The sequence below is a fragment of the Antechinus flavipes genome, chromosome 6 (genome assembly GCF_016432865.1).
Source record: "Antechinus flavipes isolate AdamAnt ecotype Samford, QLD, Australia chromosome 6, AdamAnt_v2, whole genome shotgun sequence".
NCBI lineage: Eukaryota > Metazoa > Chordata > Mammalia > Dasyuromorphia > Dasyuridae > Antechinus > Antechinus flavipes.
The window spans coordinates 242780029-242795274 of record NC_067403.1 but is presented as its reverse complement, the minus strand read 5'-3'; the positions used below and the strand labels follow the sequence as shown (position 1 = coordinate 242795274).

At 32.8% G+C, this 15246-nt stretch overlaps 1 protein-coding gene across 1 annotated transcript; it reads right to left on the bottom strand.

The window, feature by feature from the left end:
* Positions 1-6552: 6552 nt before the first annotated feature.
* LOC127541326 (olfactory receptor 4C5-like) lies at positions 6553-7470 on the bottom strand. The gene has a single exon (XM_051966611.1). It carries the CDS (start codon positions 7468-7470, stop codon positions 6553-6555), a length of 918 nt encoding a protein of 305 aa, XP_051822571.1.
* Between the last annotated feature and the right edge of the window lie 7776 nt (positions 7471-15246).

Genomic DNA, 15246 nt, shown 5'->3' with positions numbered 1-15246 from the left:
TTCCCAGACTTTTCCCAGACCTGACCTATGCATTCCAATGAAATTGAACTTTCTTGAAGTCTTTCCAATCTATCTTGAGGTGAAGAGTGGTTTCATTACATAACACTCTGCTCTGAGACTTGATTTCATATGGTACAGCTTGAGTAATTTCCAGGCTTTACTATGCCATCTTTGCTTTATTCCTGGAACTATTCTACTTCCCTTTTTAAAATGGTAGTTGTGGAAATGTATATTGTAGAAATAAAGGATGTATGTGGGGAAGTAATAATACAAGTGGTAAAGTTCTTTTACATTGCAAAACACATCACTGTTTAATTGTGAGCTATTGCTACAATACTACAAAGAGCATGTTCCTTTTATATGAACACAGATTCCCAATCATGTGTCTTAGTCTTTTAAAATCAATTTTTCTAGATACTTTTGAACAGTAAAATGTGGTTCTGAAGCCTAGTGATTACTTTCTTCACATAATGCTTCAATGTCAGTCTTGGTCATTTCTTATTACTCCTCAACCCCCCAGACTACTCATTAAAAGAATAGAAAAGTCCCTCCTATTTTCTACCCCTTAAGATCTAGATAAGGGAGAAACACACACACACACACACACACACACACACACACACACACACACACACACACCCCTCTTCTTTATTTGGAAACTGTTAGAATAAGTATCATTTCTTCTTTATCATCCATTTATGAACTATGCCATATCAAAGGGCAGCTGGGTGGCACAGTAAATACAGAGCTGGGTCTGGAGTCAAGAACATTTTTGTTGGCTTTACTAACTGTATAACCCTGTATAACCAAAAATTTAACCTTGCTTACCTCAGTTTTAACCTGAGCTGGAGAAAGAAATGGTAAAATACTACAGTATCTTTTGCAAGATACTGGCAAATGAGGTTTTGTAGAGTTAGAGATAACTAGAAAATTGATTGAAACATACTCTTTCTTCTTATATTTCTATATCTTATTCCCATTTACTTTCTCTGACCTCTACTCTTCATACTTCCCTTCTCCACTTTCCTATTTCCCTCAACTAATTCTAACCTACCCAATATTTCACTCTGAATAAATTTGTTCCTCCCTTTCTGCCCACAAATATGTCTATTTCAACTTCATCTTAAAAAAAATATTTGAGCTGACCATGCCCAGTGGTTATAGTATTTTATTCAATATCTCCCTTCCCCATGAAAGATACACATCTTGAGAAAGCTATCTACATTTTGGTGCTTTCACTTCCTATCTTTTCTTGTTTTTAAATTTTATACCTTCTGTAAACTGACCTTGGACATCATAATTTAATTGAAACTGATGTTGGTATACAATTAACAATCAGTTCTTAATTTTCAAATATAAAGATATCTATATTTATTCTTAACATGCATATATAATCCATATTTCTTATATCATCAATTGAATTAGGAAAAAAATAAAAGAAATTTTATCCAATCATTCATAGTCCAGCAAGACAAATTATTACAATTATTATAAAATTACAGGTATATTTCTTTTTTAATTTTAAATCTATCTCTTCTCTTGAGGGAGGTGAGTAGAATGCTTCATGTTTAATTTTCTGAATTTGGCATTGTTCAAATCCAAGTTCTGAATCCTTTATGAGTCAGTTTAATCTGTAATCTTGTCAAGTTTATATAAATTATTGTTCTGGTTTCACTCATGCTATTGATAAACTCTACACTTTTTATATGCTAGCCTTGGTATTTAAGATCATTTTCTTATACATCTCTGTCTACAAGTTTCCCTAGCTTCAAGACTAATTTCAATTTTCTCTTCCCGCAAGAAGTTTTTACCACTGTTCTGTCCCCCATCTACAACTAGTTCCTTCCTTCTGACATTATCTTCCACTTATTTTACACATATATGCACATATGCAATATATGCATATATTAATATGTATATATGCATATATATGTGTAAATATATATGTGTACACACATGTTTTTTCACACTGTCTCCAACAGCAAAAAATAAAAACTTTGAGAATAGGGATATAGTTTTTGTTTTTCTTTGTATCACTAAGTTTAGCCCATTCCCTGCATGTAGTCAGTATGTAATAAATATTTACTGACTGACTTACAATAAAAATCCATTGAAGAAGAAAGTCAGGTAAGATGAAGATTATGATGGGAAAAGATCTTTAAACATCTTAAAACTCCCTTTAGTGTGGATCCAAATTTTGTTAATTTTATCTGACTGCAGGCAAGATAGGCAAATTCACAGACAAGACTTATGATAATCTTTGTTTCTTTTGTGGTGCAACAAATTAAAACATTAAAAAACATATTTCACAGGACTTTATTAATGGAAGTGGAAACAAAGGGATAGGATAAAGAATTATAAGAAGATAGAGAATGGTTCAGTCATTTTTTAAAGTCATCTCTTATTCTCCATGAGCCCATTTGCCAGTATCTTGAAAAATATAATGAAGTAGTTTACCATTTCTTTCTCTGGCTGACACAGATGAGAAAAATGAAGCAAGGTTAAATTATTTGTCCAGGATCATGCAGCTAGGAAGGTCAAGACAATTTTCCCGGATTCCAAGATCATCACTGTATCTACTATAATGGCTAGCTGCTTTCTGGTACAATGTTGTCCATATATTGATGATAAAGAATGGACTTCATTCATAGGGTAAAGCTTGTACTTATTGATGACAAATGCATAGGACAGTCAAAAAAGTGAAGTTTGTTGGAGCAGTTTCCTACTAAAGAGATACACAGCGTGCCACCGTACACACCCACACACACACACACACACCAAAATCACATATTTTCCAAATGTCTTTTTAGCCAGTAGTCTAGAGCCAGAAATTATGTACTCAAAATAAACAGATTTACTGTTTTTGGAGGTACTGCCCCAAATCACTCTCTTTGGATCAATTTTTACCTCTAGACAAATCAAAATAAAGCATGTCTCCACTGAAGAGGATCAAATGAACCCAGTTTCTATACAATCCTTTAAAAAAAATAATTTTCAAAATTTTAAAAAGAATAAAAAAGCATGCTGATGCACTATTTCCTTCATTCCTCACAATACATTGACATGAGTTTTACCATGATGATCCCTCTTTAACAGATGAGAAAATTAGGGCTAAGAGTTTAAGATACTTTAAAGAGTATAACCATATGCATTGATATTATTAAATTTATCCTTTAATCTTTATGAAACTATCATTTTTTAAAAGATTTATTCATTTTAATCAAGCAAAATTAAAGCATTGTTCTATACAATGACACTAGAAATATCTGATTATAGAAAAGTGTTATGGGCCAGAACTCTGACCTTGAAACCAAGGATTCTTACAAGGTGCTAAGTCAGTGGAATTGATAGAGACAATGGTTATCTAGTTTGGCATAGTTCAGTATGATAGATTTAATCTTACAAAAAATAATGGTTTCCTAGTGAGATAATGATTGGTTTATACTCTTTATAGAGCATATAAGCTAGAAGCATATAAGCCAGGTAGATTTCGGAGAGATTCAGAGGGCAGAGAAGACAGACAGGAGCTCAAGCTCTCAAAACCAAGGAGAGAGGAAAACATCTAAGAAAGCTGAAAACCCCAAGCAAGGAGACAATAAAGGATTGAACTTTAACCCCTAGCTGTTCTCGTGATGATGTGATGATAACTGAATTGAAATGAAGGCTGCTCCCCGAGACCCCCCCAGAAAACTGAAAAAGAGAACAATACAGAAAAGAACTAGGGTTGCAGCCAAAAACTGCAAAAATAGGAAAAGTACACTAAATTTCAATCATATTAACCAGTAAGGTTTTAATTTATTTAAAATAACTAGATAGTATAAAAGCTTGGAATACTGCTGTGATATAAGAAATGATGAGTTGGTGGATTAAAAAATATGGAAACACTTGGACTTAAGAAGGATGATATTATCCACCTTCAGAGAAATAGAAACATAGTATAATTTTACATTGATGAATATGTATATACATGTGTATATATGTGAATGATTATAGATATATGTATGTATATGTACAAGCATGTTTATATATGTAAATGTGTGTATTGTATGCCTGCATGTGTGTGTATGTATATGTATATACATATACATACACACACACACGCATAGATTGCTTGAATATATTCTTTTTGTACTAGACAATGTTCTATGACTTTAAAAAATAGGGGGAGATGAAGCCCCTTTACTTAAGAATTTATTTTCTGCCATTTCCTATGATGTTGGAACCCTTACCAAGTGTTAAGTCATTAGAATTGATAGAGACAATAATTATCTAATTTAGCATGGTTCAGTATGATTGATCTGATCCTACAAGGCGATGTTATGGGCCAGAACTTGAAACAAGGTACTAAGTGCAATTGAGGAGACAATGTTTAGAACTGATTTAATCCTACAACAAATAATGGTTTCCCAGTGATATAATGATGGGTGTGTACTCAGTGTACAGCATATAAGCAAGAAGCTCTCAGGGCCAGAGACAGATGCCCACCCTCGGAGGCGGAGACAGATTCATTCCATATTTCACCTTTGTGCTGGCTGGAGACGTTCGAAGGGAGGTAGGGGCTGAAGCACAAGACTTTGAAGGACATAATAAAGGACTGGATTTTAACTCCTGGCTGCGTTTGAAGTGATTATTATTTTGAACTGAAACTAAGGCTGCCTCCAGAAAACCTCCCCAAGAAACTTGCTCCCAAAGAGAACCATCATATATTTTAGAAAAGAAGAAAATACCACACTATCAAGATAAAATGTCTGGCTCTCCCCTTCAGGAATAAAGCAATTTGTCAATTCCAGATCTATGCCCAACATTCATAAACCAATTAACATTCCATTTCTGAAGTGGCAGAGAGGGGTAGATCAGCCACATTTGAAAACCTTTTCCAAAGCTGTTGTCAAGCTGTAGGGATCCACCTATCTGAAGAGTACTTTTCTCTTCCCAGTAATGGAGGAAGAATTGTGAAATCTTGCTTTACTTCCTCATAAAATTGTCCCAAAACAGGAATTTATGTATATGTGTGTGTGTGTATACACACACATGAATATATACAACACACACACACATGTAACATACATTTATATAGATGTATACAATAACATATACATGCTTATGTATACTGTGCATGTGTGTATATGTACATATATACATGTCTGTGGAGTGTATGTGTGCATTACATATCACTATTTCTTGATTCTATCTTTCTATGAATGGATTCAATTGTTTTACTTGAAAATCATCCATCTTACTCATCTTGACCTCAAAATTGACTAAAATTTTCAGATTTTCCCATATTAACTTCTGTGTAGGCACTTTTAGTTGAACCCATACCAATCACACTCCTGTCCAGCTATATTTATGTCATATTGCTATATGTATATCTTCCTTTCTGCTCTTTTTACAAGCAATTTATCTCACTAAGTCAGAAATCACAAAGCACTAATCATGCTGGCAATATCAGTACAATCATTTGCTCTGTGACTCCAATTATCTTTGCCAAAAACATCTCTGCTCTCACCATTATGTTGTGTTCTCCTATTAAAATACTAACTCATTGAGAAAAAGGATTATATTCTTCTTTACATTTGTCCTTTCAGAATTTATTTTGGTTTCTGAAATACAAGCACAAAATTGCTTATTAAATGATTTCTCATTCATTCATTGAGCATCTATCCTATTCAGTGGAATTTTTTAGGCCAAAAATATTATGCATTCTACATTAGTCAATTTGATCAACTGGTTCTCTTTAGATTAAATTATATGGTATGATATAACCTTTCTTCAAGGTCTAGACTAGTAGGGTTCCTAAAGTTAATTGCTTAGATTTTATAGTTCCATTCAAGTCTCAGGTTAAATACCATCTCCCTTAGGAAATCTTTCCTGATTCTAAATGAAAATTGTAAGCATAAATGTCTCTTTTAATGCTCTGTATTCACTTGCCTATATATGTATTATTCCTTCCCAGTATAATTTAAGTCCCTTAAAGATTTAAGATCAAGGCTTTTTTTTCCCCCCATTTTGTGTCATTATATCCACAGAAGATAGAATTATTGATAGAATAGATCATACCCTAAATAATTTGTAACTCTTTTACATTTTATTCTTGTAAACTTTATCTAGGATCATCCCATTATTCTCATATTTTAAGGTCTTTTGTGTGCTATTTTTAATCTTTCAACATAATAATCTTCTTTCCCAGCTTTGTCCTCTCCATTGATAAATTTGATGATTTCTCACATTCTCTAAATAATGGTTTGAGTGTTTAAAATAAAACAAAGATAAGGGACCATTTCAACAAAAGCCATCTAAAATGATATTGACCAAATAATGTATACATTTTAAAAGTAGTTCCTAACCCTAATAATATATATAGGTGTGTGTGTATATATATATATATATATATATATATATATAAAATGCATATATATATACATCTATTAAAAAACTGAAAAGTGTTATGTTTGTTATCGCTATTAGAAATACAATTTCAGCACAAGTTGTTTTTATGCTACTATCATGAATATTAATATTCACTGGACATTCTTCTGTTCATTTCTTATCTTAAAGCATTCTTTGGCTCCATAATTTTCTCATGGCATTTTTTACTTCTTCATTCCTCAATGTGTAGATTAGGGGATTTAACATTGGTGTTATCATTGTATAAAACACAGCCATGGCCTTATCAATGGGAAAAGTGGTCATAGGCCGTAGATATGCAAACATACATGGCACAAAGAACAAAATGACCACGGCAATGTGGGACACACAAGTTGAAAGAGCTTTGCGCTGCCCTTCTGAGCTATGTGTTTTCAGGGAATTCAAAATGATGATATAAGATGCGAGAAGCATGAAAAAAATTAGTATGCACATTATCCCACTATTGGCAGCAACAAAAATCCCAAAGGGATGGATATCAACACAAGAGAGTTTCAACAAAGGAAAGAAATCACAAAGAAAATGGTCAATAACATTGGGTCCACAGAAAGGTAACCAAATGATGAATAGAATCAATATTATGGCATGAATAAAGCCTCCCATCCAAGCCAATCCCACCAAAAGACTACATACTGATCTGTACATGATGGTTAAATAATGCAGGGGCTTACAAATGACCACATAACTGTCATAGGCCATCACCATTAGGAGGATAATCTCAGCCCCAGCAAACAAATGTTCTGCAAAGAGCTGGGCCATGCATGCATTGAAAGATATTGTTTTTCTATCAGAGAGGGAATCAATTATCATTTTGGGGCCCATGGAAGAAGAATAGCAACTATCTAAGAAGGACAAATAAGAAAGAAAGGTATACATAGGGGAGTTTAGAGTCTGACTGACTGCAATGGTAATGACAATTAATAGATTTCCCACCAAGGTCAACAGATAGATGAGTAAAAATACCACAAAAAACATTTTCTGCATCTCTGGATTCTGTGTGAGACCCAAAAGAATGAATTCAGTTACATTGTTTGCACTATCCATCTTTATATTTTTGAAGATGTCATATAGGTGAAAGTTGGCTCAACTGAAAAGACAAAAATAATTATGAACTATATATTGAACAAATAACCAGGGAAGCCAGAATCCAAAGTACAGAATTTCAATCAAATCAAAATCTCTTTAAGTAAAAACTATACCTCAAAATACTCCCTTCTGCACCATACCTAAGCAAAGTCATTCAGGTTTTCATTGTCATTGTTATTTAATAATCTTCAATGAAGAAGAATCTGTTTCCTCATGAAGCATCACATTCCAAATGGGGACTGCATAATCTCTTCTCTGCCTGCCTTTGTCTCTAGAAGATAGATCTTTTCTTTCAAATGGAAAACAAATAAAAGGAAGAAAAAAGTTGTGAACAAGTGGGCAGCTCTATATGCAACTCTAGTTTTATAACTTAAATTACATAAATTCTTTAACTTTCCGTCTAATGCATAAATCATATAAATGTTTATCATTCTAATCCATTAACTGAAAAAAAATAGATATCAGCCAAATGAAGTTTGACCTCAAAGGAACATAAATTTTGAATTGGAGAGGCAATATGACATCATTGAGCCTGATTCCCCCAATTTAAAGAAGAGTAAACCGAGAGACCAAGAAATGCCATGATTATTGAAAGACCACACAGGTATTTATAGGAAGTCAAAATTTGTATCCAAGTTTTTTGACTATATATCCAACATGCTGTACCATTCTTGTTCATCATAGTTCATTCAAAAATGAACTCCATATACATTTTATTTTTCATCTCATTTTAAAATCACTGATATATTTTAATTTGTATAATTTTCATTTAGAATATATATTTTTCCTGTCCACCTAGTAAAACACATATTATTTAAAAAGAATGACAACAATAAAAACAATTGTGAGTCCACAGTATATACATTGTTCCTCACCCATCATTCTGTTTTGCAAAGAAGTTAAAAAGATAAAATTTTATATCTCCTTTGGAGGTAAACAGTGGCTATAATTATACAGCATCTTTCTTTATATTTATATATACATTTATATTTTGGTTTTAAATTTATATATCCAATATCAACTTCAACAAATTTTATAGCAAAATATGTTAATTACATCTCTCTCTCTCTCTCTCTCTCTCTCTCTCTCTTTCTGTTTCTATCTCTGTCTCTGTTGTCTCTGTCTATCTCTTTCTGTTATGTACAGAAACACATATAATCAAACTCACAAGAACAGATTTATTGCAAGAGAGCTATGATGTAATAAATAAAATAATCTTAGAATCCAAAAGATTTTGGTGTTTTCTATCCCACTGTAAACATGAAATAATAAATTTATATTCTGAAGCAAACTGATGATTGGGTAAAACATTTTTTAATCATTCTATAAACCAAGGTTACTTTCAATTAGCAAAATGAATTTCAAAAGCTCCTTATATGTGTGTCTCTAAATTTATTTACATTAATATTTCTATTGGTCTTTACTTTCATAAAATTTCTTCAGGTATTCCCTACTCTGGAAAGTTTGCAGATTTTTTGCAGACTAATAAAAATATATACAAATTCTTGTGAAAGATACTTCATTACCCAGTGACCAACATTCTAATAAAAATCCCCTTAAAATTAAAATTTTTTACCCATTAATGCTTTGTTAAGCATCTCAAGCCAATACATGTAATATTATGCCTGACTGCTTACTTTTTGGCAAAACCTTCAGAAGTTTGTCTTTACCTCAATTTCAGCACATCAATATGAGGCAGTTGAGTAGGGAAAAAAAAAACTGAATATATATTTTTCATTTAGAACATAATAAGGAGATATTCATAGCAAATATGTTTGTAGCTGCAGCAACCAACATATAATTCAAAGTAGAATTCTGTAGATTAAAGCTGCATAAACTACATACATAGCTAAATGTTAATTCAGGTAGAGAGTTGGAATGGGAGGAGTCAAATGGGAAGAGTCTCAATTCACATCCTCTAAGTTTACAGAAACATTTGTTCAGATAATATGTATAACCTCAAGAAGAAATCTTTGAGAGAGAGAGAGAATATGAAACCACTTCATGTCTGAGATTTGATCACATTCTTACCTAATCACTCCAAATCTCCAAATAGCCCCATCTCAAGGATTGGTTTTCTCTGGAACCACATGTAAGAAATTATTGATAAATTATATAACTTAAAATGACCAAATCAAAGAATACGCATGATTTGATACCAGAAAATACAAGATATGTTTGTAAAGCAGGTAAATTTAGGGTAATTGGTATCATGAATTTAACTGTGGGTTATGATTTCACGAATATGAAATCTGCTGAATACAGCACTTCCAAATCCTTTCTTCACAACATCAATGTTTAGGCTGGAGATATTTTTACTCTTAGGGCTGAAGCTTTTCTTTCTCCTTCCTTCCTCTAAAGGCAGGGTCAGAGTTAAGATGCAGAGGAAATTATTTTATAATAGAGAGATATTTTCTCCATAGATAATTCATTTTGTGAAACCTCTCAGATTCTCCTTCATATCTTTCTTCTCTTAATGCAAAGATTTATTTCTTGTTCACTCTGGGTACTTCAAGAACTTGGTGATGCAATGACCACAGAATTCCTTAGAGAATGCATAATTGCTCTTGTTAGGAATTTTGCCAAAATTACAGCAAAATTGTTTCATCCTATGGCAAACATTGCTATAGATAAAGAATAAAACATGTCTTACTCCTAAGCAAAAAGTTTCAGTGATTCTCTTTTATTTTAGGATAAAATAAAAACTTCCCTGACATATAATTCCTTTCCCATTTAGGCTATCTCTTGGCTTTCCAGACCTACATAACATTACTCCTCTCCCCACACTCTCAAACTAGATATCTTATAGACATCTTAAAGATATATACACAAAAGTAAACTCATTTTCCAGCATAAACTCTTCTTTCTTCTGAACTTTCTCACTATTATTCAGGAGTAGGAATCATCCTTTCAGGCATTCAGGTTTATAATGTAAGTATTATAATTGATTACTCATTCTCTTACCCCTGAATGTTAATTTTCATTACATGATTTTACTTTCATACATGATACCTAGACCTACATCATAGACCCTCATCTTCTAACACCTATAATATTACCACAGATTATTTGTTGGTATCCTTGCCAAAAATTAACTACAATACATCCTTCAAACACCTGGAAAATCAAATTTCCTAGAATACAGGTCTGACTAAGACACAGTTTCCCCTGCTCAACAAATTTCAGTGAATTTCTATCACCTCCAGGAGAGTGTATTGTTTTCTTTTTCTGATTATCACTTAAGCACTTATGCCCACATTAGGAGTTTATCTAATCCTAGATTGAGGGTTGTCCTATAATCTTCAAATAGCTTCCTTGTCAGATTAGGGTTGATAGGTGAACTACTAATTAGCAGCAAAGTCCTGCTTTACCAAAGGAGCCAAGGATAAGACTGGGGCAAAATTGTGGAGGAGGGAATCTTTTGACCAAGAATTGAAAATACAATTTGGGATGTTTCAGGAAATTATCTTCAGGGGCAGCTAGATAGTATAGTGGATAGAACACCAGCCCCTGAAGTTGGGAGAAACTGAGTTTAAAGATAGCCTCAGTCACCTAATCCTTTCTTGCTGTATGACCCTGGGCAAATCACTTAACCCAGATTTCCTCACAAAGAGAGAGAGAGAGAGAGAGAAGAGAGAGAGAGAGAGAGAGATTATCTTTAATTGACTCAATATCTCTTTTGGAATATAACAATAATAGGAAAGTAATTTCTCTTTATGGTGCTATCTAATAGGGCTATGGCCCTATTAAAAATATCAAAATCCATTATACTCTAGTCTGATAAAAACAAACTAAAAAAATTATTAGACTTTTTCTAAAGGCATTTGTTTTTATTTTCATTCTTTAAACATTCTAGGAGTACAGAGAGTCATTTTAGAATTCATTTGGTCAAATGTTGAAGAATGGGACAGGCAAGTTGATTATCATTGTTAATATAACAACTGGGATCAGATAGATCAAAGCTTCTTAACCTGTGAGTTATGATAACATTTAGAGTCACATACCTAAATGTGTGAGTAATTAATTTATTATTTATTATCAGTAAATATTTGATTTATTTACCTATTTTATATAACTATATATCCAAGATCATATAAAAAATTCTTGGACAAAAAGGGATCATAGTTGGAAAAAATTTATAAAGTCTTGATACAAATGACTGGATGATCATGGGTGGATCACTGTGTGAGGAAATTAATACTCACAATACAAACAGCATCACATGATTCCGTTGAAAGGAAAATGGAACTCCCCAAAATAATTTTCATGGTATAAAGTAGAAAAATTTTTGAGGAAGCCAAATCTAGAACTCTGAAACTTGGGAAAGATATTTATAATTTTAAAAAAGTTATTAATAAAGAAATATAGATAGAATGATAGATAAATAGATGTGTATATAGGTTACAATAGAAATTAAGGTAAACTAAGGTGCAGAATTCTGAACAGAATTTTTTAATGAGGCTAACAGTAACCAGTAAATTTGGTTAATAGACTTTCTGAAGAACTAAACACCTTCAATGAAGACTGACAACATCTTTGATAACAATTAGTCAGATGAGAGTTAAAAATCTCAAGCAACACAGGTAAGTCATCTTCTAATTGTCTATTAATGACATAGTTATATTAATGACAGAGTTAAGCTCAGATCATTTGGACCTCTCTTTCAGGGCCCTCATAGTAATGGCCAAGTGGTGAAGTGAATCAGTAGACAAAGCTTCTCAATTGATGGAATTAGCCTTAGGCGATGGGGATTGCTAAAATAGTTTAAATGGTTGAGATTTGACTTTTTATATTAAGTCTTTCTGGAGACTGGATGATGGTTGGGATCACAAAGGCAGAGGTAAATATAAGACAAATGCTTGACCATTAGGCTAATTTCTATGAAATATGGGTAGTGAGTGAATCTTACAAAGAGAAGGATCCTGGAAAAGCAATATTAAATCTAATATTATTGTTTCAGCAAAATTCAATTAATTCATTAAATTCAATTTTCAACTTTGCATATGGTTTATATATGGATATATACGTGTATATGTATGTGTGCATGTTTGCATATATGTGTATTGTTATCCAGTCATTCAGTCTTGTTTGATATTTCCTGATTCCATGGACCATACTGTTCATGGATTTGAGTTCAAGCAACATGAATATGTTATCTACTGATTGTCTCTTTGTTTAACTGATTCTGATGTGGTTTTGATCCCTTTAAGATTCCTTGCTTTCTGATTCCCAGCCCCTCCTAGTTGATGTAATTATCAATCAAGGACCTTTTGATTCACAGATCCTGGTCCCTTTGAATTCCAATAGAAGATCTGGGCCTGTCTCAGCCCCACAGGGATCTGAGCCAAGTTGGGACTATACCCACAGACCCCTCTAGCTAAATCTCCCATTATAAAAGAGCCAAACTGGGACTCCCTCTTTGCAGAGGTTCCAAACATGTCAGCCTTACGCCTGCCATGCCAAGACCCTCTGTCCACTGGAACTCTGTGCCCAGTGCCCTTCTTATCTCCACCTTTACCTATTTCCTTAACTATACTTTAACCTTACTTCCAAACCCCATAATAAATCTCTTTTATCAATCTAGCTTTTAGGGCCAATAAATTCCTTTATTGAGAACCCTTGTGCCATAACTAGACTTCATTTAACGCCGTATCCTTGCGCCAAATACAAAGGGGTTTCAGGGGAACTCTATTTGACTCCCTGTACCCCAAACCTGCCACTAGACCTCAACTAAACCCTAATTTCATTTAGGTGCCCCATATTTAGACTTCATCAGAAACATGATAAAAGACTTTCATTTACATTTTTAGATACCAAGTCATTATTTCCTTATGCCTAATGATGTATTTGACCAAAACATCTAAACTGTAAAATGTCAGATGAGTTCACAGATTAAATGGATCCACAGTAATCCATTTTCATTAAGCTGATTTGAAGGGTGTACTAGGGCTATATTATTGGTATGGTCTTCCCTGATTGTTCCTGACTTATAATGGAAAGTGTATCTTTGGTGAACCAGATCCTAAAATATTAATGGGAACATTTCATTCTTCTTTTTCTATGGCATAAAATTGATGCCTCCCAATTTAGAGTGAAGAATGACCTGGATATATCAGCATTATTACCCAAACACATTCCCAAAATAATGTACCTATTAGGACAAAGCCTCTGATAATTAATTTCTCTGGGAGTACAATCTGGGCATGAAAATAGGTCCCTAAACCTTATAATATGCAATTTAATTCCATTTATCAATACAAAGTGATGCGAGAGGAGGTTAAAACATAGATGGTCATTTAAAGTCATTTCTTACTGTTTTCATAAAGGCATGTGTAGACCTCCATAACATCTCAATGTTGGAGGGTGGGTTTTTTATTTTATTTTGTAATTTTTGTTGTTTTTAGCATTAGAGAACATGATACTGAATAAGGTTAAGTTTTCCTATATGGAAATTGATAGAGATCTACAGGTAAGAATTCTGAAAATACCTGTATTAAAAATTAATAACTGACTGACTCTATGGTTGAACCATTGCCACCATCTTCCTATCTAATGAAAACATTGTCATGAAAATTAAAATTTGCTTGAATACTTGAGAAAGCTTTGCTATCCATACATCAGACTAGGGTAAGTCGTTCCACATATATTAAGCTATATTTCTTGCTTGCTTCTAGGCTTCTTTTAAGAATCCAATTTTGTGCTGTAGAATAAATCCATTAAAAATCATGAAATAAGGCATAGAAGAAATAAATATGAAAAATATCAAGCAAAGTAAGTATCAGTTCTACTAAAGTTTCTTTGGGTGGACGCTTAAATTGCAGTGATTCAGACAAATCAAATTTTGATCATTTCTTACCCTTTATCTTTATGACCCTCAGTTTCCTTCTCTGCAAAATGAAAATAATAATATCTTTCATGAATAGCATCTGAGGTTGGGTGGGAAGAAAGTTCTTGATAAAATGTAAACCATCATATAAAAGAGATTTATTTACATTTCACAGGCAAAGTATCTGAAGAGTAAAGATGGCATAAAAGGTAACAGAGACAGATGCAGTGATTCTGTGACAGGTTTTCTAAAACTTATGTGAGACTGCACTGCCTTTAAAAAGCTATTTTTAAATTGGAATTATTCACAATCTTAAACTCTTGAAATGTATACGCATATTTGGTAAAATGTCATAATAAAATATGAAGCATTAGTAATTGGAGAATAAGTTTACTTTGCTGCTCCTAGATATTTACTTTCTTCCATATTGCAGGGGATGCCAGAAAATTTTATCTTTGTTTCAAAAATCAGATAGATGCAATTTGAGAAGTGAAAAAAGGCAATATAGAATATAGTGGATATGGTGGTGGTAGATAAATATATACATAGGAATACATAATTATATATAATTAATATTATGTAATTAATAATACAAAATACATAATGTATTTGTTAGAGATAGATGGTATAAGTATAATTATAGGTATGTTTAGATAGACAGGTAGACAAATCTTAACAAAAAAAAAAAAAAAAAAAAAAACAGGCAGCTAATAGATTGCAATAGGAGTGGGAGAGGTTTAAATGTGCTAGTGGGGAACATATAAGCCAACTCCCTTTATTCCTCTATTGTGTTTTTAAAAAAAAGATCTTAATTAGTATTGAAGATATTGTTGGTCTTTAGTGAAATTTCTTCTGGTGAGAGATTTGTTTCTTTGAGTGGAAGACGAGTATGGAAGAAAATGAAAAGA